This window comes from Buceros rhinoceros, unplaced genomic scaffold (assembly GCF_000710305.1).
Source record: "Buceros rhinoceros silvestris isolate BGI_N320 unplaced genomic scaffold, ASM71030v1 scaffold12860, whole genome shotgun sequence".
NCBI classification, from domain to species: domain Eukaryota; kingdom Metazoa; phylum Chordata; class Aves; order Bucerotiformes; family Bucerotidae; genus Buceros; species Buceros rhinoceros.
In genome coordinates, this window is record NW_010390279.1 from 46,534 (window position 1) to 70,004 (window position 23,471).

Below are 23,471 nucleotides of genomic sequence, written 5' to 3' on the forward strand. Positions count from 1 at the left end.
TCCACAGAAGCCCCAACTGCAGGGATGAGAGAAATGTCTTACCAGCTAACAGCGTCTTTTGAAGACAAACGAGCCCAGCCTCTTAAGGTCAGGACAGCGATTACACCGTGTCACTAACACAGGCCACGCTGACGGCTTTGTCTCCTCCTCAAAGCCACTTTCTCTCTCTATCACCTCAACACAAAATTACTGAGCTGAGCTACTGCACATTCATCCAGTGCAGCAAGAAACTGGGCCAAAATTGAAGTTATTAAATGTTCAGGATCTGCCCCTAGAGCTGTTTCTGTAGTCAGGTCAAATGAACAGATTGCGGATTCACCTCCGTACTATGAGGTGAAGCACGGGAGCTTCAACCACCCAAGCAACACCAACAAGGAGTCAAAGCGAAGCACTAACAAAGACTCACTGAAGATGGTGAGCTTCTTGTCAGCCTGCAGGGCTTCCTCGCGAGTGAAAGGGAAGTCAAACCAACGAGCCCGGGTCATGTTCAGCTGCATGGTGCGGCCAAAGATCTCCAAGTAGGAAGGTGCTCTCTCTATGGCCTGTGTGCCGATCTGGATCCGCATGCCGGTCATTACCATTGTGCTGTTATTGTTGGTCACTTCGATGGTGAAACCCCCAGGCTGTAGTAGACAAAACACAGTTCAGAAAGGTGAAGTCAGAAATCCACTAAGCCAAGAATCTGACGTCTGTACCCAGGTGTCTCCACTCTTTTTATCTGTGTATCACAGGAGTTTACAGGGCCATCTGAGCAAAGCAGACTCCTGAGAAAAGGCGCGCTATCAATCCAGCCAATAATGTCACCCTATAAGCCTCACAACACCCCCAAATCGCCCCATTTACCTTTGTGTTGGCCACATACATGCCAGTGGAATTGAGCCGGTGCTTTATCTGCTGAGCGTTGTAAACCTGCAGCAGGTCATTGCCTCCGAACTCCACATCCGTGAGCTGCTGGTTGTGTTCAAAGAAGTCAATGGGGAAGTTCACTTGGCTGGACGTGCGAGTTGCTACAAGAGACGAGACAGATGTTTTTCACAAGATGCATTCGTAGCAGGCAAAGTTACGGAGAAAAAGCTGCAGGATGAACTTGCCTCCCTTGGAAATGCCCATGCGAGCCAGCTTTACGTATTTACAAACACACCCATGGAAACATTTTACCCAGACACAGCCAGCACTCAACCTCATCTTAAGTATCTCCACGATGCTGATCAGTCTTTGCATCCACATTTGCTGCCGCTACCTTGCACAAGATACATATGAGAAGCCCCTTACTAATAGCTGCTGCCTTGCGCTTGCGAACCGGCTTCATGATGCTGATGACGCTGCTAGGCTGGAGAGAGGGCTGGAGCCAGTACGAGGTGTTCTCTACGTTGGCCATGTAGATCCTCAGGCTGCCATCTTCGCACAGGAGGATCATGGTGGTCCTCTGCTGCTCGTTGCAGGCTGGGTGACGGATGGCCACCATGTCCTGAATCTGCAAAGGCAAGCAGCGCGAGTCAAGGAAAGGAGCTGGCAACTGCTGACTGAAGAAAGAAACTCTTTGCATTAGAAAAGCTGCAAAGACGAGACATCTTCTTGATGGAACACACATTTTAAGGGCCAAAAGTAGAGGGAACTATGCCTAACCTTTGCTTTGGCAGGCAAGGTTTTAATCTCCTGGATGAGAAAGGTGTCCGGCTTCACCATCACCACCAGTGGGACACCTGTGGTTTGCTGGACGCAGCACACCAAGCCAGGATGGTTCATCACCTCCGACCACTGACACAGTGCCGGGGAAGTCTTACTCCCACCGTTTGAACTGCGAGAGATGAAGGGCAGAATGACATTAACTCGTGAAATAACACGAGTGAAAACACACAAAATTCATCCCCATTTGAATGAGACAGAGCTTCGTCCTTAGCAGGAGTTCAAAGCGCTGCAATAACAAACAGCCAGGAACATCAGTGCCTGGTTTGCGGGTGAGAAACTGAGGAAATCACTTGAGTGGGCAGAAGACACAGCCCTGATCTCTACCCTGAAAAAGCGAGGAAAGGCACTTAAGTTAGTAACTTTTTATGCCCAAAAGCAAGGAAGCGATTTTAAAATGGCTGTCAGCTATCTCTGTATCTGAACCGAGGCACAGTTCTGCATTTCAACACACCCGCAGGCACTAAGCAAAGGCCAGTGCAGCAGGACCTGTGTGACTCTGCTCACCAGAAAAAAAAACAAAGCTGCAAAAAGACGAAGCCAAACTCGGCTGGGGCTGGGGAGCTCTTGGAACCTGACCTGTCTACAGAGCCTGCTCACGGCAGTGGCTCAGTGTCAGGCTGGTGCAGTCTGTGGCCTCAATGCCCAGCTCTGTTTGTCAGAACAGATATTAGAACAGCTTCTTTCATAGCATAAGAGATTGGTTTTCCTCAAGGGAGTCTGAAAATAAGCCTTAACATGCACAATACACAAGGTCCACTGCGGTACTGGTGCCGGAAGGAAACAAAGGCTTCCTGCTCTGCAGCCTCCGCGAGGGTGGGTAATCCCATCGGTTCCAGCTGCTGCACCAGTAGCCGCTCTGGGCTGTGCAGTGACACTGGTCTGAAGTCACCTTTCTGCTGTGAAATCCTGCTGGGGAGAAAGACGCACGGGCACCCCACTGCTGAAAGAAGCACCTCACGGTTTCAGATCATCCTGCACTTAGGAGATCTCCACAAGCTTGGGCCATTCCGCGCTGGGATGTTATGAATAATTAGTAATATTTATTAATCATAGACAGAAATGAAAACTTCAGGGGAGTCTACCCCACGGGCCTCACCTCTTTATGTTAATCGGGAATAGCCGCTGCACTTCTAGATTGGCCCGGCTGATGGTGGCTGCAAAGGACTTGCCTTGACAGTAACTGAAGAACAACATCTGTAGCACGTGCGAGTAATAGACGGACACTCCCCCTCCTGCCACCTGGCCATTACTGTCCTGTAGGGTCAGAAAGAAACACCCACATTCAGATGAACACACACCCTCCAAAACTCTCTGTCAGGCTTTTAAATGGTTCATGATGGAATTATTCCGAAAGGCTCTCCCCACCAGTGAGAGAACGCAGCCCTAAAGGACAGTTTTCTAAGCTGAGCTGCTTGGTGAACTGATCCATCAGCTACTTCAAAGGCTTTGCAAGGGGATACTGAGATCACATCCCCAGGGGCTGCAGGTAGCACATCTGTGTGCTTGAATGTTGTATGACAGCCTCACACGGAGCACTCCCCATCTTTCCAGCTCACCAAAGAGCTTTCCTGAGGGCCGTCTTCTCATCTGTTCCCCTGTTTTGGAACAGACTGGGGTAAAAAACACTGAGACACATGGACAGGTTTTAAAAGTGACCCCCAAGACTACAGAGCTACTACTGACCAGCCACAAAGGCTCACTCCATCTCTGCAGCCCCAGCGACAGTCGGTAACGTTCTCTGTTCTGGTCACTGCACCTGTGGAGCACCCTGCTCCGAGAACAGCACTGCTCTGAAACCTCCTCCCTGCTGAGAAACCCTGCTGGCCACGACTTCAGAGCCAGCCATGGAAACTAGGCTCCATTTTCTAGATGAAAGGACGAAGGGGTTTGATTTTTACCCCCACCCCTTTCTCTGCAAGGCTATTTCTCTCCTGAGAGGAATGGCGAGCTCACTGATCTGGATCAGAGGACTTAAAAGGGGGGAAAAAAAAAAAAAGAAAAAAAGAAAAAAAGAGACTTCTGCCTTCAACTGTAAGACACAAACAAAAGAGAGAGTGCCACTGCAGCCCACGCTCCACCAAAGGGAAGTCACCAGTACCTTTAGGTCCTCGTGATTGACTTCAAGCACATTGGTGACATAGAAGGGCCCGTGCTGGGCACTGCTGGCCTCCTCCATGAGCTGCGTGTAGATGTACCCCGCGGAGGACATGATCACTATTATGTTCTTCCCCTCCTCGTTGAAAAGGAAAGTGACATCCCTGATTTTGGAACTCGGGAGAAGGAAATAGAAGGTTGGACTCAAGGCATCGACAGAGAGATCGTAAATCTGTGGGAAGAATCAAGAAAATAATTAACTACAGTGATACCACACAGTGTAAATGGGCAGGAGGTGAGAGAGGGGAATGTCTGATAGATGTGACACTTCATTTTTTGGTTATTTGGGTTCTTTGGTTTTGCATTTTCTTATGCCACACACCACAAATTTGTATTTCCAATTTATTCCTTACTAAGAACATTATCACATTCGTCCACGTGCAACTCCGCGAAGAGCCAGACTCTGCTGCCTGAAAGAAGATGCATCATCAACAGCTCACGACCAGACACACCTTCACAAAGTCCGCAGTCACAATCGCAAGCTCTGTTTGCGATCCTGGCAGCCAGACGGCTTTAATGATGAAATTCCCAGTGGCCAGTTGGGGATGGAGCACCAAATGATCAGAGACTGATCCCGAGCTGCTGAACGTTAACACGTGGCAGTCCTGGAGTACGGAGAGAGATCGGGCAACTATTAGAACAAAGTGTGTATAAGCATTTCAAGCCAAGAAGGGAGTTAAAAGCCAGCATTTCTCCTGGTGCCAATAATGACTCACAGAGTTAAACTCTGAAATTCCTGCATTTACAATGAATGACATGGAAGTTTGTAAAGAAAAAAAAAAAACCAACCCCCAAACCAAACCCAGACAGAGTCCAGCTGTTTCTCAGCTAAATAACAGATCTGGGGATTCTGCACTGTGAAAGCTGCGTCTAAATTTGGGAGAGTACAACGCAGAGCAGCCCTGGCTACAAAACGCCTGTTGTTACGGACCAGTTCTAACACAGGGAGTTTCACGTGACTAAACCTCGACTACTGTCTGCAAGTAAAATTGGCCTAACGACAATATGAAGCACTGTTTTGAGGCACTGCCTTGTTTATTGTATTATTCATATAGGTCCTGCTTCTTTTACTTCATATATCTCGTAGGAAAGTGATTCATGAGCTAAAATTAGTGACAGACCTTTGGAGCCAGCTCTGTGCTCGCTCCTCAGAGGGAAGAAATCCGGCTGGTTTTGAGCTGGTGGTTCCTACCGGTGAGAAAAGGGTTTGTCAGGCCCTTACCTTCAGTCCACAGACAGCGAGGTAGTCCTCCTTGCAGGGATTCCCAGTGAGGCTCAGCACAGTGAACGGAACGGGTGCAGACGCGAGGCGAGTGAGGGTCAATTTTCTTTTGCTGGAGTCTGCTTGTTTCAGCAACGCTGAGAGCTGAAGGACCGTAATCTGCAGAAAGGAAGGAGCTCAGATACCCAACTTCACAGCTGAGGGGAAAAAGGCATTTCAACTTCAGGTCTGTGTCCCCACAGCCTTCCCTGTTTCTGCTGAAAGAACTCTCTCCTCTGCAGAGTGACAGGATTTCTGAGCTATGCAATGCTTTACAGAAGATCCAGATCTCAGCACAGGCACAGCAATACTCTGCTCGTTGTTCAGTGCTCTAAGGCTGTTTCATTTTCCCTTCTGGTCCAAGATTCTCTGCAGAGTTTGAGTACTCACCTTGCCCTTCTCGTGACTCACAGCCAGGTGCTGCCGACGTCCGTGAGGGGATGACAGCACACACATGGCCACCCGCCTCAGCACGTGGGCGCTGATCAGCTGCCGGATCGTCTGGCCCTGGTCACCGCTGTAGTTCATGCGGACGTTCTCAAAAGCACCTTCTTGAGAGCCAAGAGTTGGGACCTGAGCCGTTAGTAAAAGCGTATAGAAGCGTGTCACTGAATTTTTTCTGTTTAAACGTGCTCCCACCTACCCATGATCTAATCCCTCCTTTAGTATCGTACCATCAACTGATCCGTCATTTCCACCGACTTGTCCAAAGTATGGAGCTCGTTGAGCGCTTGCTGAGCGCGACTGCTGCTGCCCATGGCTGACGCTTGCTGGAAGTTGATCTGAATGGCATCCATCAGGAAATTCAGCATCTCCAGCACCAAAGGTGCAAAGGAGAAGTTGGCCTACAAGAAATAGATAAGGTGAGTGAGGCCTGAGATGCTCCTGCTCAGAGTCTTCACAAAAGCTGAATGTCAACTAGTTTCTAAAGCCTGACACCGCTTTTACCATCCCTCTTACCATAAAGAAGAGCATTAAAATCAAGCAGCTTGGCTGATAACCAACACAGCCCACCCAAGATCCTCATCATAAGCCACCTATGTTTGACAACTAGCTTACAATTATACCTGGGATTGCAATTCCTCTCGACAGCCCTCAACATTTCTACACAAGCTGCTCTTCTTGGGTTTTTCTTCATCAGGGCCCTTCCCCTCACTGATGGTGACTTTGGCTTTCTCGGCAGGAGAGGTGCTGGCATGTCGAATGACGCTCTCGGGCACTCTGGGCTCGCTCTGGAAGGCCGATTCTTTCATGGTGGAGCTCATCCCACTGCTGGGAGTTCTCTTCACCAGAGCCTGGGAATGACACAGGAATGCTAAAAGCCCAAACCACACTCAATTTTACCCCTGACAAAACGAATACAGGTTGTAACAGCAGCAAGGTTAACATCATTTCATGGCAGAACAAAAACATCTGTAAAAGACTAAAAACTCAAGAAACCACAGCTTGTATGTCGACATGAAAACACTTTACCAGGCAACTCCCATCTTCCTTGGCTCCACAGTCACAGAAAAACGATCCGTATTTGGCATAAGAAATCTCATGATCCTTGTGACAAACTTTAGCACAAACTGTGCAAACACCAACCCCGTCAACCATCTTGCAAGTGTGACAGTGATACCTGCACAAAATAAGCCAGATGAGTTATAAAAACTGCAGTCCGCGGGCTGCCTCCTCAACAGCCAGCAATACCAGGGTGAACCTCCGAACACAAGCTGGAGATTCTTACCAATGCTGATTCATGAATTCTTTCTGCGTGATGGTGAAGGTACAGAGTTTATTACAAAGCGAATCTTCATCCTGTCAAGACAGTTGGTTTATAAAGGTGTTGTAACCACAGCTACAGTAAAGGCACACAGTACACACTATGTTCCTCAGAGACTTAATGAGCATTTGAAGAACAGCGAGTTTTAGCGCTGCCTGGCTGAAAGGTGGCAGCTGGTATCAAACCGCATGAAAAGCAGAGATGGCAACATTTTACAGTAACTCAAAAGAGCAAGTCAAGAAAAAGAAAACAGTAACAAAAATCATACACTGGGATGCCAGCTTTTTTTCCCACCCAACAGCACTTAAAAGTCTAATCTAAGCTGTTGTTGATACAAAAGCTGGTAACTGACACACAGACCAGTGAGAAGAAACCCGTCTGACCCTGGTTTTTTCATTTTCTGAAAAAGAAACTTTTAACTTCTGCTGACATCCAAGTCAACAGATCTACACGAGTGACTGAAAGTCGCTTCCCGATCTGACAACTGGGGTTCTTTGCTCAGTCTCACACGAGGAACAAATAACAACAGCAACGAAACCTTCATTTATAACCTGAGTAATTCAATTTGGAGACTGCAAAAACCAATCCTCGTCTCATCTGCAGTGTTAACTGTGACTGTTGCCTACCGAATCTTCAGCCTGAGAGTCCTCCTCCTCCACTGCCAACTCTTCCACCCAGTCTGAATCCACCTCAATCGCCCGTTCCTCCCCATCCACAGACAGATGACTCGGTCCTTGGCCACTGCTCTGGCTCAGCGCGTTAGTGACATCGGCCAGGTACGAGACGATGTGGCACGTACACTCCAGGATAGTCACATGCTGTGAAGCGGAGATGAATGAAAACGGGAGGTGATACTTAGATCCCATAAAAACAGAACAATCCCCCTGACCAAACTGGTTTAGAACTCCCACTATGAAGCCAAACAGGACAGCTCACACCCGAGATACGCGTCTGTGAGGGAAGCGATAGCCACGCCTCACCTTCCCTTGCATGACATTCGCGTTCATCTTTTCCACCACGTTCTTCTGTGACAGGTATTTCTTGCTGTAACACAAAACAGTGGAGAGGAGCGTTACAGCTAACGGTCTTTGGGGAGGGTAAACTCAGGTCTCGCCCATAGCTTCAGGCGTTCAGTTCGCTTTAAGATAAACAACAGGGAATGTATAAACACAGTAATTAAACCATCAAGAGTGGAAAGGACAACGAGAACACATAGTTATTCTTAACAGGGGGACACAGATCAGCCTCTCAGACATTTTATATTCCAAACAACAAACAATATACTAAAAAATAAGCATGTGTCAGTAAACATGAATTTCTGTCCCCAAATTACCAGGAAAAAAAAAAAACCCTAGAAAGATTTTGGGAAGTCGAAGTGATGCAAATGAACAAGCAGCAGCAGAGAGTTCGCTCTTACCATCTGCCCAGCCAGTCGACAGCAGCACCATGAAGCTGGAGGTGTCCTGCCCCTTGTCCTGCGCTAGCCAAAGTTGCCATCACGACCATCAGTTCGGGAAAGCCTGTGCCATCACCATTGGCCAACATTTCAGTCGCCATCGGTATCAGAGTGCTCAGGAGAACAGTGCACACGCCTTCCCCGACTTGGCTAACCAGAAAGAAGAAAGTTTCAGACAGGTTACATCCCCCACCGAAATACAGCCCAGCCCCACAGCCAAGGGCACTGACACGGCCATGCCTTCGGGGCAAAGAGCCCTGCCCACCCCTCAGCGGAAAGCTGACAGGGAGCCGTCAGCAACTCACAAGTCTTTTGTCTAGGGAACAAAAGGAATGAACAGCACGCACAAGAAACGGCACAGGCTGTACTTTACCTGTTTTCCCGAACAATGTAGGTTGTCAGGAGTTGCAGCAGCTGCCTGTTCTCTTGCACAACGTCCAGTTGATCTGAATCTTTGGGAGGGGACATGGTCATCCTGGTTAACCAGGCCTGGAGACGTACAGGCTCCACACAGGCCAGCTGGGCCAAAGAGCCGCAGAGCCGCAGCAGGCTGGGGTTGGGGCTCTTCTCGGCTGGTGGAGAGAATGAACAGTGAGCGAGGGAGGCTACAGCTAACATGTTTGAGGGTGGCTTGCCATGAAAAGCGTGAAACTGCCACTCCACTTTCCCTCACAGCTTTTCTTTCAAGCATCTTCCTATCACAGTCTGATACAGGAACAGTATGAGGTGGACAAAAGCGGGTCAGAAGAGATTCAGCAACCACTTACTGAGCTGGAAGAGCTTGGTGAAGAATTTCAGCACCCTGTTACAGAACTTCGCAGAGAGGTTTTCATTGGCTGTTGCCATCATGATCTGGACCAGTTCTCCGCTATATGGAGGGGAGAAATTATGTCAGCTTTGGAAAAGACAAGCCATTCCTTTTGTTCACCTGCACTTACACCTGCCCTCGTGTTTAAGGTTGGCAATAGTTTGTGTTATCGCCGCTCAGCAGCCAGCCTCTGAAACAGCCTTCGACGAAGAGCAAACTCCTAACTCAGACTAGACCTTGGAAACCTCATGAGCTCCTGAGCAGCACATCAGCACTCGCCACATATCAAGTTACAAAAGGGCCTCTGCTGGTTTCCAGAACAAAACTCACTATAACAGACACCAGACTGCTTCAATGTTGAACCACCCAACTAGCAGAGAGCAAAACCAGCCAACGGTCGGCTTCCTAACAGAGAAAAACTGCCCTCCGGTTCACCCTCATACCTCTGCAGAACACTGCTGTTGTGCTGTGCAGCTTCCATCACATTTTGTCTTCACCCTTCTAAGTCAGGCCAACACCCCATCTCCACCCTTAAAATTATCAACATATTGCCCCGAGGAAGCACGGAGAGAAGTTGGGATTTTGAGGCTTCTGCGACCGCCTTATAGACCAGCCTCTCAAAAACCTCCCTGTAGCCCCCTTGACAAAACAATCATCTTACAAGACTCCTCACTGATGACTGCTATGAGGACTCGCCAAATATTTTATCTGGAGTGCCAAGGACCGAGGTCCTCTCCCCCACAGAAAGCCTTTTCGCACCCTCCTGCGCTGCCTGAAGGGCGTCTGTCCTATCTCTACACGGTTCTGTGTTTTCCTGCGCAATGGCATTAACATCGCTCAGGTGCTGACAGTGACAAGCTAAGAGAAAAAGGAAAAGGAATGCAGTTCTTGAGCTACAACTGTCTGGATGACTTCACCTTTCCGAAAAGAATTCCTCCATGGCTTTGCGGGCCTGGCTGCTCTCCAGCTGCTTCTCCAGATGCTGCAAACATTCCTCCAAGATGGACTCATCCAAGCCACTGAGGATCAAAGATGCATATTAAATAAGAATGTCTAAGAGCCAAGAAATTATCAGTTTTGCTAATCCAATTCTAATAAACTTTCCACTAGCTGAAAGCAGCTCTCCAAGAGACAGGAGAGAAATGATTGATGAATAAATATACATAAACACCAACAAATCCGCCCAATGTTCAGACAAAAAGTGGCACGTGATGCTGTAAGGCAAGTCAGACAGTCAGAAACATTGAATAATCTGGAACTTTCAGCTCCTCACATCCCAAATTCCTCTAAGTGGCTGCTCTTTTACACTTTAAGTCTCTTTTAGTGTTACTCCTCCCCATTCTCTCCTGCGCTCAGCCCCGCTCCACAACGCACCCTGCAAGTAAAATCCAATTACATTTACATTCTCTACCAGAAGGCGCAGTAGATCTCCCTCTGAATACCTCCCATCCAGAGCGGATCAGTCTTACAAAGATGCGACATCATCGTGCCTAATGGTTTTATGTTTCAGATGGGTAGAATCACCATCTGCGCATCAAGCTTATTCCCTCCACACAGGCAGCGAGCACGGGGTGGGAAGCCCAAATCTGGCTAGTTTGCTATGATAAAGCAGGGATTAGCCATCCTTACAAACAGCAGGAACAAAGACAAAGGAATAGAAAGCAAGCTAGGTCGGCATCTTCAGCTTCGATTTCCTGCTTGTATTTACATAATTTTCTATTTGCTTAAATAAAAAAACCCTACCCAGAGACATTCATGCTCCATCCAGAATTACAAGAGATGATTCAAATCCACACTGCCTGAACGGCAGCGCTGAAAATTCTGGTAACATGAACAAAGTATCTCATATTTTTAGTCTACAATTATAGAAGTCTTCAATGGATACAAATAAGCTGATTTTTTGCCATTCTGTTGTGCTGTTCAAGAACCGACACCGATATTTAACCACACTGTAGTAATTCTTCGTATACAGCTGCCACGCAGCCTGTTACCTGTTTGGGTCAGAGTGATGGGCCAGGATGTTATAGCATCCCGTGATTAGCTTCTCATAAACACGTGCCAGGAACTCATCGGATTCTGCAGGGCCCAAGATCCTTTCTAGGGAGTTGCTGCTTATTTCTGCCACGCTCTCCGTGCTGGTCTCCAAGAGGAGAGGCAACAGGGAATGGATCACTTGTGGAGGGTTCAAATCATCTGACCAGCTGGAAAGAAAAGCAAACAAGTTACTTCTCTGCAGGATCTGAGAACGACCTTCTTAGATTCATGAGAAGTGACAGAGGAAAGGTGCAAGTCTGGATGGCAGCCAGTGATAAAACCCTTTTTAGAAAGCTGAGGTAAATACACTGGCCCAGCCATTTTTCCCCGCACAAAAATCATCCTCATTTGGCAAACTCCACACACGTTACAGCATTTTCTGGGACAGTCACACTATCGCAGTGGACAGCTTCTGGACTCGTCTGCAGTGTCAACAACTATCTATCTGTTTCAGAACACCTTACAGTAAGTCCCTGGCAAAATAATGCTTCCACTTCTCATTTTCCTTATGCTTTGAAAACATCACAAAACACAAATTAATTAATTCGATCCCTCCTGTCTCAGTTTATAGCTCAGTTTCTCCAAGTCCCTATTTGACAAAAAGGACTAACGGGACTTTCAGGGAGTGGTGCTTTTAGAGCTATCAGATGAGGACCGACAGATTTCATTCATTCACAGTTTAGAACCGTAAACTGAAATAAGTCCATCAAAAGCTTAGTTCAAAATCCAGCCCCGGTTCACTAAGAGTTCCACCTGCACACTCTGGTGCGGACAGACATGCAGAAGAGCAGACAGACGTATGCTGCGAGAACATGCTGTAGACCCACCACTTACACAATGAGATCCCCGGTGAGCCTGACGAGGGACAGCAGGGTGTGTTTCAGGGAGGCTGCAAGAGGCAGGGTCTGGCTGCAGAGAGTGCCGAGGTGGGCGGCCTGAACCGCGCTGATGTAGCTTTCTGCGGGGATGGTGTCATTGGCGAAGGCATTGCGCTGAGGGTTGAGAAGATACATCAGAACCAAAGACACGCTGCCCGCCATCCCCAGCAGCTCACGGGGTTAAGATCACCCCGGATCGATCCGCGAGGCTGGACTCACCCAGGAGCCAATGTTTGGAAACTCGTTGGTATGGATGTTGTTCCACGACTCACACAAAGCCTGCACAGCTGAGGGCAAGTTCTGAACAAGCGCTGGACCTGCAGTTAACACAGAACTGTAAGTCACCGCGAAACTTCCTGGGTCCTACTGAAAACCAATATGCTTCTACATCACTTTTTAAACTAGATCATTATTTAAGACACAAGTGCAACTAAACTGAGCTGTAAGTCTGCTGAGAGTAAGTTCCAAGCTCTTCTACAAGGCAAAATTACCCCTAAGACCACAAGAGCTTCCCAGCTTCATTAAACCAGCAGAAAACAAAAAGACAAATTCACAGCCTTCTTCAACAAACCATTTCACAACTCCCCTTACAATGTCATGCCACCAGCGCCCAACCTCGGCTGTAAAAGTATTTCAACACCCCAGGTGAGCCCACAGGACAGTGACTCTTCCAAGGCCTGCCCAGCGTTTTGAGCTGTTAGGATGCGAAAAGGAAAAGACGTGCCAGCCTGCTGCTGCCAGGATAAGGCACTCAGTTGAACAAAGGACTTGAGAACACATTAGCTGGCACGTGGCTTTGAGATGGAATGTTGGCCGCATTACAGAAAGTTTCACCTGTTAGAGAAGAAAATCTGAACTATCCAGAACCCTCACCGAGAGTATTCGACTTGCAGCGGCTGGATCCAATGGCCAGGACAGCAGCATAACCCCGGAGCTTCTCTTCGGAGGGTTTGTTCTCACTGGAGCCCTCTTCAGAGAGGCTCCGTAGCAAGTAAGATCTGCATTCAGGATGGAAAGGGTTTACTTCAGGAACCAGCTCTGCATTTCAGAACCAAGTGTGTGACCACAGTGACAGGTAAGAAAGCAAACTTCTGAAGTTCTGCCCCATACATCGTGTTAAACTACTAAGGGAGTTCCGGCCTTTTATCTCCTCTAAGCTACTTCCCAGGAAATGCGCCCACTCAAAAGAAAAAGCAGATGTCCTTTTGCTTTCTTCTACATAAGCTGTAATGTAAGAATTAAATCCCTCCTACTTGAATTCACCATGCAAAGAAAGTGCTACACATGGAAGAAAAGCATATTCCCACTAGTGACCCTAAGGACTGTACCTGGTGAACGTAGCGTAAGTATCAATAAGCTGCAGTGTGGCAGGCAGGAGGTTCTTGGTTATCTCTGAAGACTTGTGTGGGTCCGTCTCCGCAGCGAGCTTGGAAAAGTGCTCATCTAGAGAAACCTGAATCTTGGAAATCGCCGCATCAAGGGTGTAAATGGATTGTAAACTGGGAACTTCGTGCAGCTGGAGAATGGTTGTGCAATCGACACCGCAGAAAGAAGATATCTTAAGAGACAGAGGGGTGGAACAGTAAGTGCAAACCGTTCCACAAAACCAGAAGCTCCACGTGCACAACTGCATTCACACCACCTCACCTGCCGAGCAAAGTATTCCTCTGCTATTTCCACGTCGTACTTCACTGAGCTGCACTTCCTGGAGGCCAAGTCGATGAGAGAAGCAGCATGGTCAGCTTTCATGCCCTGCTTGGTGAGGTGATCCTACAGATGACAGAAGAAAGCCCCGTCACATTTCAGAAGTGCTGTCTAATGAACCACTCTGCCAGTTACCAGGCTATAACACTCAGGAAACACAGACACCAGCTCCCATTTCTCACCACCAGGCCCACACCCCAAATCCCACACGCAGTCAGCACGGAAGAACAAGCGACCAACATTCTCACTATCGACAGCATTACAGAACACCCCTATAAAGAGAAGGCTGCACCTTGATCCACGTGACGTAAGAGGCAATTCGCAGGCGGGAGGACCAGCGCAAGGTGTGTAAAATGTCACATTCGCTCATCTCTGGTGAGTTTGCAGCCAGCTGGTTCATATAGGTTTTGGAGGGAGGCAAAATCCCCAGTATGCGCCACAGGATCAAGAAGTAGTACTGAAGTGCACAGGCTTCCTACACAGGACAGTTGGACAAATCAGTAAAGAAGATTGAAGTCTCCATCATTACAGCTACTGAAATGACCTCATCAGAGACTCCAGACTCCTGCAGATGTGCCAAATCACGTAACACACGCTGGACTGAGCTTCCATCACATTATACAACAAATTATGCAAGAAAAAGGAGTCAGAAGAAGATTGTACCATCTTCTTCTTCATCATATTCTAGCCATACCCAGGCTGGAACTATCAGGGACATACAGCGAGTCTACAACTCCTCAGGAATTAAACACTCCCACAAGATGAACCGCCACCATAAACGCTACCGTTAGCCATGGAATTACTCCGACCACCATCCAGAACACTTTGGTTAAAGACTTTGCTTGAAAATAAGTTTGAAAACCTGTTATTCCTCACCACAGCCAACACTATCGCACACACTCTCACCAGAGCAGTGACATTTTTGTTCTCTTTCCTCCTGAGGGTATCAAACTGTGAGCCGGCTGCAAGCAGCGACGTCAGGGCAGTGTAAAGCTCATCATACTTCATAGTCCTCGAGAAAAGGACCTCGCAAACCTGCAAGAGATGACAAGGTGGGATCACTGCCTTGCAAATTGCACCGCTCTGCATTTACCTACAGCCACGCTCTGCTAAACACCCTCAGACCAAAACTGTGCAAATTGCACCTCCAGGAAGGAAGTTCTGTCGGGTATGTCCCTCCCCAGTCAGGGCACCCATGAACTGGTTATAAGGGAGCACGCATGAGCAAGGCCATAACCCTGACAACAACAAATTTACTGAGGAAACAAAACCCAAGAGGAACAGGGAGCAGAATTCGGAGAAAGCAACTCTAATGCCATGTGTCTTTGTCTGAGATGTTTCGGCAGCACTGAAAAATAAACGTGGATATGACACGGCTCTGCTGGTACTACTGGTACTACAACCAGTCCAACGCATCTTCACAGACTTTGCATGCTGACTTTCCTGGCACATAATCAGGCACAAAAAGGAACTTCCATTATTTTTTCCAGCCACTCTTCTCCACTTCATGAAAAATTTCTGCTCTCTCTACTTCTGCTTCATGTCTATTTTCCCCGGCACTTGTCAGAGCAACGTGGCCCTCGAGGCTTACAGGAAGGTCTTTAAAGCAGAAATCTCAGTACCGTGCCATCGAGACGGTTCAGGTCATCTTCGGAAGCTTCTAGAGACAGGATGCAGTAGAATCTGGGCTGGGGGACTGCATCTGGAATGTGAGGACAGAAAATAACGTCCAAAGCGGCAGTTTTACTTAGGTAGCATTAGGTTATCCTCTCCTCTGTCCCCACAACCTTTCACATTTTAAGATCACTACCAGATCCGGGTAAACTAGCTCCATACTGGTTAGACGGGCTCTAACCTATGGTACATGCAGCCAAGGTTCTCCTACTCACACAATCCTGGCATAATAAACACACACTTCCTTTGAATTACTTGTAGCAGACTCCTAGACAACAATAAATTTGTTTAATAAAGCTTTTCTTGGAATAAAAAGTTCCTTCTATTTTCTTTCTTACCCGATGAACAGTGTTTGGTCCAGTTTTCTTCCACTTCTTTGAAGCCATGATAAAGTGGGACAGCTGTTCGTCTGCTGCTGTCCTGGGATCCACTCACCCAGCCAATGGGTGGGGTCAGCAGATTATATTGCACCTAAATTAAAAAACAAATGAACGAAAACCCACCCACGGCACCCTTGTCATTAAGGGGTCGGGGGGAAAAATCCCACCACCAGCAGAAAAAGAACCACAAAATACAAACAATCGTGTTGCTAAAACACAATCACCCCCAGCTTCTGAGGGAAGCCCCAGGCCCTGCCTGATGATTTCTACTGTGGAGCTTAAATCAGTGGTCAAGCTTCCAACAACTGAAAACGCCACACACAAAACACCAACATCCCACTAATGAGAACACCACCAAAAACCTCAACAGCGAAAGGCTAAAGCAAGGACAGGGCGTACAAGGTGTACGTGACATGATGCCTAAATACCCAAATACGGAAGATTCTGCAAGGTAAGGGGGAGCATTCATCCTGTCCGTACCAGGGTTTAGTAGGACGGTGGTTGCACGAGGAATTTACATCCGAACAGACCCTGCTGCTAGGAACTGGCAACCACAGTTAATCACATATTGTAACCCCAAAGGCTGGTAACAACATCAAAATTGATTTACCGGATCAGAACACATCAAACAATTGCCTGGGTGAGCAGTTCAATACCCAGAACGTGCTCTCAAAATCTTACCTGTTCAAACAGGTACACGGGGGCCTTGGAGTACTGATGGAGCAGGTAGTCAAACACCAAGAGCAGACGCGCCACGATAAGTGGCACAGAAGATTGCTGGGTATCCATGTTCCCTGTCAGCTCCACAATTGTCTGGATACAGAGCATCATGATCGATCTGCGGCCCCTCTCCGAGAAGTTGTGAAAAATAAGCAGCAGCAGCTGGAGATGTTCAACATTCAGATCTTCTGTGTCACTGGGCAGAGTCCCCTGCAGGGCGTTTTGCTTCAGTGTGCCCACAAACCTGACAGTCAGAGAGGAAGTTCATGAAGTTTACACTTACTAGATCTCTTTAAAAGTTCTTCAACTAGAGGTTAAACAAACATTTCTTAATTTTTCTGCCTACTCTTCTAATACTGGCAGTTTCACAAATTATTCGCTATATTTTGTGTTGGAATGAGACTATGCAAACAGTAAAACCTACATAAATTCAATCAGCAGCAAACATATTGGATGGAAAATATCACAGAATGGTTTGGGTGTCAAAAAAGTCATCCAGTCCAAGGCCCCTGCAGTGAGCAGGGACATCTGGACAATCACTCACAGGGAGAAAGAGAGATGCACACTGTTCCCATGGGAAAGGCTGTCCTCTACAGCTTTAAGTCAGCTAAACCCTACCAGAGACCTTCACGTTCAGGTAATGGCACAGAGAGGCAAAATCCTGGCGCCATCATCACAATAAACCTGCTGAAATAAGACATTTGACTTCCCTTTTTGAAACCAGCATGGCTAGACCTCAGCCTCCACCCACTGAAATCCTGATTCCAGGTTTTATTTCCGGTGCTCCAGGTGAAGGACTGAACCTCGGCTCCTGCAGGCATGCTGTGCCATCACCACCCAGAGAACACACACACTTGTTATGCTGGTCCCAGAGAATTTTCACTCGATAGAAAAAAAATTACAGAGGTAAGATACAACTTCAAGCTTAACAAAAAATAATCCCACCTTTCCCAAACTTTAAGGCATTCTGGAACATCAGGATCTCCCTGGGCAGTGGCTTTATGCTGCCAAATCAGGAGAAGTCGTGAGAGCACTGACAAACTTTGGGGATGGATGTAGAGAGGCCATGGACCTTCAGAAAAAGGGGCAACTCCCAGCTGCTGAAGAAGCGTGTTCTGAAACCAAAGAAAGACTTGTTGAAAAGGGGCAAGTCCTTCTGATGCTTTGATCAAAAACTTGATCGGAACAAACAGATCACCACAAACATTAGGGCTCTCAGAGCTTGTTCAGACAGCGGCATCACTCCTATCTCAAATACACGGCGTAGCCACCAAGGGACAGTTACTGTCACTTGGCACCTAAAACACAACAAACTTCCACGCCAATGCAGAAAAAATGGTGTTAGTGAGCTCTACGCATTCATTGCGATACCAGGAGAAGATTATGCTACTACGTTCAGTATCTAAAAATGGGGCAGATGATCCCTTTGATCACAGCAACACTTCTTTCCAAACCCAGTCAAAAGGCAGATTTCTGAAAGTCTGACTGCCTTTAAAAAAGAATATTTTAAATAGAGTAGGAAACACTCAACAATAAGTACAGGCATCGAATTCAGTGATTGGCAAGCAGATTTACAACCCCTGCTTACGATGCTAAGTCGGGTCAGCCCGTGACCTAGCACAGAAACCTGGAGGCTACAAAGTCAGCACATGAAAGCAAGAGGATTAATTTGATTCTCTCCTGAGAGAATTCCAAGGCCTTTTGGCATGAGTCCTGACAGCAAAGCAAATCCGCCTCTCAATTAACGCGTGGATAGAGGCCACTCTTCAAAACAAAATATACAACTCAGTTCCTTTTCAGCTATCATCACCTTCAAAGTTCAGTGATTAATTTGAACTCCAGACATTAAGCTCACACTCTGCAGGATGTTTTGTACTGGATGACTGCAAAGGTCATCCGGCCTGTTGGATCCGAAATATCCCAAGCTCTGTTTACAAAAGAACACACTCTAGGGACAAATGGAACCACCAACACACTACCCTGGGTGTGGAGAGTCTGCCTAGAGACATCAACGGACACCAACGCTTCCTCGTTTCATTGATACATTCAACCCCAGATCTACCTGCAAGGCAGGAGACTGAAGATCCGAGGTGACCAAGGAGTGGTTGAAGTGATACAGCGCAGCAGCAAACTCCTCATCTGACGTGCCTGTAAGAGAGGGATCAAGACATTTACCACCGCTGCTGTCCTCTATTGATGGTTTCCACATGGAGCCAAGAAAACATACACCTGTAAATGCTACAGTCTGTTCTCTGACGATGAGGTTCTGCTCACTCACCTTTAAGCCCATCCTTATCCACTTCCTTGATGATGCTGGCCAGCGTGGCCATGTGCTGCTCCGAAAGAGACACACTCAGGTAGTTGCGGATGAAGTTATTCCTGGAGTTCAGCATAGAAGAAGTGATAAAGTTCAAAATGTTTGAAGCTAGGCTCAAAAACTGAAAAGAAAAGAGAAACACACTATAGAAACAACGAAAGCGGAGGGACTGTAAGACAACATGAAACAAAACCAAAACCACCAGCAAAATAAATCAAGTCCCCTAACTCCACACTCCACCCGGCCGTGGAGCACAGGGTGACTCCTCACAACCCAGCTGGCTGCACTCCCTGTTCTGCATCGGGACCGACTGTACGGTCCTCTGGAAAGGCTGCACGTCTCTACCTTCTCGACTGCAGTATTTATTTTTGTCTTTACCTGATGGAGCTGGAGCTAAAAGCATTCTACCTGTAAGTCGTTTTGCTTTACAGTTCTGCCCTCTTTTTCCCTCCAGCCCCAATAGATTTTACCCTCAGTCTGTGCTTCCCTGGCTTTACCGAACACTGTGACATTCCGCCCCCGAAGCCACAGAGTCACTGATGCCCTGTCAGCAATGAACTCAACTGCCCGGCATCGATCACGCTGTCCACCAAGTAACCCATGCCACCAGTGACTTCATCAAGGCTGAAGACCAACCCGTACCAGCTCTGGATCCTTGCGGCTGGCCAGGATGTTCCCGTTCTCGCCGGCCGTCTGTTTGTTAGGGCTTTTCACTCGGGGCGAGCTCTCCAAAGGGGGAGGCGGAGGCGGGGGCGGAGGGGCCACTTTCTCTTTGCTTGGAGAGATTGTCTCTTCAAACCATTGTCCAAGGATTGGTTCACTGTCGTCATCTAACGCAGGAGGCAGGAAACATAACAGTATGCTATTACAAGCAAATACCTTATGCAAACTGTTCAGCTTAGAAAAGGTCTCAAAAATCTTCAGTGAGCAGAATTAAGGTGTATGCCGTCTTCCTTTTTCCTTCCCGAATCACAAGGCTAAGCACTTTAGAGAAGTCCAGTGGGAATTTACAAGAAGAAATTATTTCCACTCTCCTCTCAAGCAAACACTGCCAAATCCCAGCCACTCGGGCTTCGGCGGACGAGCAGAGCCCAGTCAGCGTTACTGCTGTCGAACAGATCCCACGAACACCTCCCTATTCTCAGCATTACACGTCACTCTGCTCCAGGAAGGCAACAGCCCAGCAGCCAGGTTTCGCTAAGTCTGAAAGCATAAAACCCCGACTGAAGTTGCTTGCTGCAGCCCCTCTGACCTTGGCTGCTGTCCTCCTCGGTGCTGCTAAAATCATCCTCGTAGTACGTATTGGAATCCGTGGAGGCACTTGCGTCGCTGCTCATGGAGCCCTTCCTCTGACGCTGCAAGACACAAGCCTTCAAAGAACAGCAGACGGGATAAATTTTAGGATTATTAAAAGGATTTGAAAATGAGAGTAACTTCCTAATGCATTTTTTCTAGTGAATCTGTCTCAACTGATTTATTAACAGTTTTTCAAGGCTTCTCCCCATTAAGTTGCATTAAAAACTACGCAGGATAGTTGAAAACAAATAATTTATGCCGAGCTTGTAAGCAACACTTTGAGTAACAGCTCTAACATAAAAGCACCCGTTTCGAACGCAGCCTTTTCATCTTCTCACTGAACTCACAAATACCACCGCGCTCACAGAAAAATTTTGTGAGAACAAGTTTGTCAAATTAACAGGTTCTGGAAAGAGGGAAGAGAAAGGCCCCAGCTGACAGCTCCTGAAAAGAGAACTCTAAATTCCTCTTAGCATAATCACGGTTGTAAAGTGAGCACGTTCCACGCAGATGACAGCGGTGGGAGCAGTTCAGCGGCAGGCGCTCTCCAGCTCTGTCCCAGTTCCTACCTTTCTGTAGGAAGTAGACAGCAAAGTCAGCAGCAGATTAGTGAGGGGCACAGAATCTATCAGCCGCTGAATCCTCTGGATGGATGTGCTCTGAGCCATGATATCCAGCACCGCCGGTGGACCATCGCTCTCCCAGCCCTGCAGGACAGCATCGGAAAGAGCATCTGAAGCGTGTCTCAGTGGAGAAGGCAGACGGTTCCACAGGCACGTACACGCTGCCTCCCTACCTTGTGCAATGCCTCCACTTGTAGATCTTGAAAGAGCGAGGAGAGCAGTTTGATAGCGTGATTTGCCAGCACCACTGACAGAACACCAAACCCTTGGTGCCTACGGAAGCACAAAGGATACAGTGTCATTTCAAGCGGAAAAAAAATTTATATAGCTACTGAATTGAGAGAAGTGACTGCTCTGCTGAACTGAAGAATCATAGAATCATCTGGCTGGAAGAGACCTTTAAGATCATCGAGTCCAACCGTTCCCCCTGCACTGCCAGGGCCCCTAAACCATGTCCCTCAGTGCCAAACCCACACGGCTTTTAAACACCTCTAGGGATGGGGACTCCACCACCTCCCTGGGCAGCCTGTTCCAGTGCTACACAACCCTCTCCGTAAAGAAATTTTTCCTGATATCTAACCTAAATTTCCCCTGATGTAACTTGAAGCCATTCCCTCTCATCTGCCATTCTTAACATGGGAGAAGAGACCGACCCCCACCTCTCCACAACTTCCTTTCAGGTAGTTGTAGAGAGTGATAAGGTCCCTCCTAAGCCTCCTCTTCTCCAGACTAAACATTCCCAGCTCCCTCAGCTGCTCCTCACAGGACAAGTTCTCCAAACCCCTCACCAGCTTCGTTGCCCCTCTCTGAACCCGCTCCAGCACCTCAACGTCCTTCTTGAAGTGAGGGGCCCAAAACTGGACTCAGTACTCAAGGCGTAGCCTCACCAGTGCTGAGTACAAGGGACAACAACTTCTTTTCAAGAATCGAGACCTGAATTACAGAAGTGGATGGACTTTCAAGAGACCAACGTTGTAGTTGCTTGCTGGGCATGGTTAGATACACGGACAAGGATCAGCGCAGTGGGGGTTCACATACCCTTTCCCAGGTCCTAGTTTGGGAGACCCAACACCCTCCTTAGTACGAGCAATGATGTCTCTGACGCGCAGGGCAGCCAACGGGTCTTTCTCCTTTCCCTTATCAGCCAAGGCCGTGGGGCTGAGGTTCAAGATGAGGAAGAGGCTGTTTAGCAAACACCAAGCCCCGAGCAGCTGGAAGTTCTGATAGTGCTATCATCCCAAAAGTGAACAGGAGGAGGGGGGAAAAAAAAAAAAGCACCAAAAAGAGAAAATTATGTCAATCCAAATGTCCAAATATACCAGCACAAAATCAGTGAAAAAAACCTTCCTGAGATGCAAATCTTACCTCGCCCCCTGCACGGCGGGAATTGCTGATGGCTTGTCCAATCATTTCATAGATTTCAAGCTGCAAATAAATCCAATAATTAAACCACTGCAGTAATTAAAACTCCAAACACGATCGTATTTTGCCCTCTGCAATTAGCCACCCCATCACTTCCTTTATCAGCCTAGAAATAACAGGTACCTATCGCAATCCGAATGAACACCAACTCCACGCCCTTCGTTTGTCGAGAAGGCGAACACCAAATGCCCTCTCATCTACTTACACATTTCTGTACAATAGTAGCAGCATCATTTTCATAATCTTCTTCTTTGGAACTTGTTGACCCGGTTCGTACCTGTTGGGTGCTACCCACGTGTAGGATGGCCATGCAAGTTGCCACACTCACACCTGATGGAGGACAAGGGGGGGAAATATTAAGAGTCAGCCTTGGGACTCAATGTTTCTACTTAGCACAGTAAAGCAACCGGTTCCAACATGCCTATAAACCTGATGGAGCTGGGAATACTCAATATCACAGCTGACAGGTTAAAGAATCTTCCTGAAGTACCCTCAAAAGAGTTGAGTTTTGTCCTACAGAGACGCGTGAGAGCAATTAAAGGGGGAAACGTTTTACCGTGTAATTCAGTATCATTTTTAAGGCAATCTTCATCAACACTCTTCCTGAGACCAATTAAACGCTCAGGATCCTGGTGTACTTAAATCACTTCTGGGAAACAAGGTTGATTTGGGAGCATAATAAGCAATTAAGCCAAAGCCATGAGTACTGCAAAAATACATTATGCTCTGAATACATGGAAAACGAGCAGAAATTACAGGCTATTAAGAATATGTTGAGTCACTCAAGTCTTTCTCCTACCGACAAGAACACTTGCAGAACGTATCAGGATTTCAGCGTCACTGTAACAATTCTTAAGCCAGTCACCAGACTATGCTGCACAGTTTTCAAATTCATGAGAAATAAAGGTGACTTGTGGGCTGAGCCTCAAATGTGCGGGTAACAAAGCAGCGCGAAAGCAAGAGCGACTGAAAGCTCCGCAGACAGTACAGGAAATCCGTTCACCTGCATAGAGACAGCTGAGAGCAAGAACAGTCACGTCCTGGAGCCGCGTGGGTGTCAGGGGCTCCAGCACGGGCAGAGACAGAGTGTCCAGAGCCATGGTCACATCTATGACCAGCGAATGAAACCTGCAGTAACGACACGTGTCACGGGTCAGCCAGGGGATGCCCTCACCCGGCAGCGCAGCACAGGAACAGGGACTGCACGGCCAGAGCAGCTCTCTGCTCCCGGACAGGGCACCCGGTGTCTACCACGGACTCTTACCCGTTGCGAACGGCGGTGGCGTCTGC

At 47.7% G+C, this 23,471-nt stretch overlaps 1 protein-coding gene across 1 annotated transcript in view; it reads right to left on the reverse strand.

Moving 5' to 3' along the window:
- UBR4 (ubiquitin protein ligase E3 component n-recognin 4) overlaps positions 1–23,471 on the reverse strand; it is a gene marked incomplete at its 5' end in the record, with an annotated part of 72,044 nt that overhangs the window by 45,948 nt on the left and 2,625 nt on the right. Inside the window, 42 exons of the mRNA XM_010137285.1 lie at positions 407–623; positions 844–1,007; positions 1,273–1,474; positions 1,627–1,798; positions 2,786–2,943; positions 3,788–4,015; positions 4,296–4,448; positions 5,066–5,224; positions 5,495–5,677; positions 5,779–5,949; positions 6,172–6,399; positions 6,578–6,725; positions 6,834–6,904; positions 7,496–7,687; positions 7,850–7,913; positions 8,287–8,475; positions 8,699–8,897; positions 9,093–9,193; positions 10,051–10,152; positions 11,125–11,334; positions 12,002–12,159; positions 12,265–12,362; positions 12,919–13,043; positions 13,374–13,603; positions 13,693–13,815; positions 14,042–14,224; positions 14,656–14,784; positions 15,372–15,451; positions 15,762–15,894; positions 16,485–16,767; positions 17,469–17,638; positions 18,586–18,671; positions 18,802–18,961; positions 19,483–19,670; positions 20,093–20,210; positions 20,706–20,843; positions 20,933–21,032; positions 21,798–21,988; positions 22,125–22,184; positions 22,387–22,511; positions 23,185–23,309; positions 23,446–23,467. Coding sequence (XP_010135587.1) covers positions 407–623; positions 844–1,007; positions 1,273–1,474; positions 1,627–1,798; positions 2,786–2,943; positions 3,788–4,015; positions 4,296–4,448; positions 5,066–5,224; positions 5,495–5,677; positions 5,779–5,949; positions 6,172–6,399; positions 6,578–6,725; positions 6,834–6,904; positions 7,496–7,687; positions 7,850–7,913; positions 8,287–8,475; positions 8,699–8,897; positions 9,093–9,193; positions 10,051–10,152; positions 11,125–11,334; positions 12,002–12,159; positions 12,265–12,362; positions 12,919–13,043; positions 13,374–13,603; positions 13,693–13,815; positions 14,042–14,224; positions 14,656–14,784; positions 15,372–15,451; positions 15,762–15,894; positions 16,485–16,767; positions 17,469–17,638; positions 18,586–18,671; positions 18,802–18,961; positions 19,483–19,670; positions 20,093–20,210; positions 20,706–20,843; positions 20,933–21,032; positions 21,798–21,988; positions 22,125–22,184; positions 22,387–22,511; positions 23,185–23,309; positions 23,446–23,467 — 6,336 coding nt within the window. The remainder of the gene's footprint in view (positions 1–406; positions 624–843; positions 1,008–1,272; positions 1,475–1,626; positions 1,799–2,785; positions 2,944–3,787; positions 4,016–4,295; positions 4,449–5,065; positions 5,225–5,494; positions 5,678–5,778; positions 5,950–6,171; positions 6,400–6,577; positions 6,726–6,833; positions 6,905–7,495; positions 7,688–7,849; positions 7,914–8,286; positions 8,476–8,698; positions 8,898–9,092; positions 9,194–10,050; positions 10,153–11,124; positions 11,335–12,001; positions 12,160–12,264; positions 12,363–12,918; positions 13,044–13,373; positions 13,604–13,692; positions 13,816–14,041; positions 14,225–14,655; positions 14,785–15,371; positions 15,452–15,761; positions 15,895–16,484; positions 16,768–17,468; positions 17,639–18,585; positions 18,672–18,801; positions 18,962–19,482; positions 19,671–20,092; positions 20,211–20,705; positions 20,844–20,932; positions 21,033–21,797; positions 21,989–22,124; positions 22,185–22,386; positions 22,512–23,184; positions 23,310–23,445; positions 23,468–23,471) is intronic.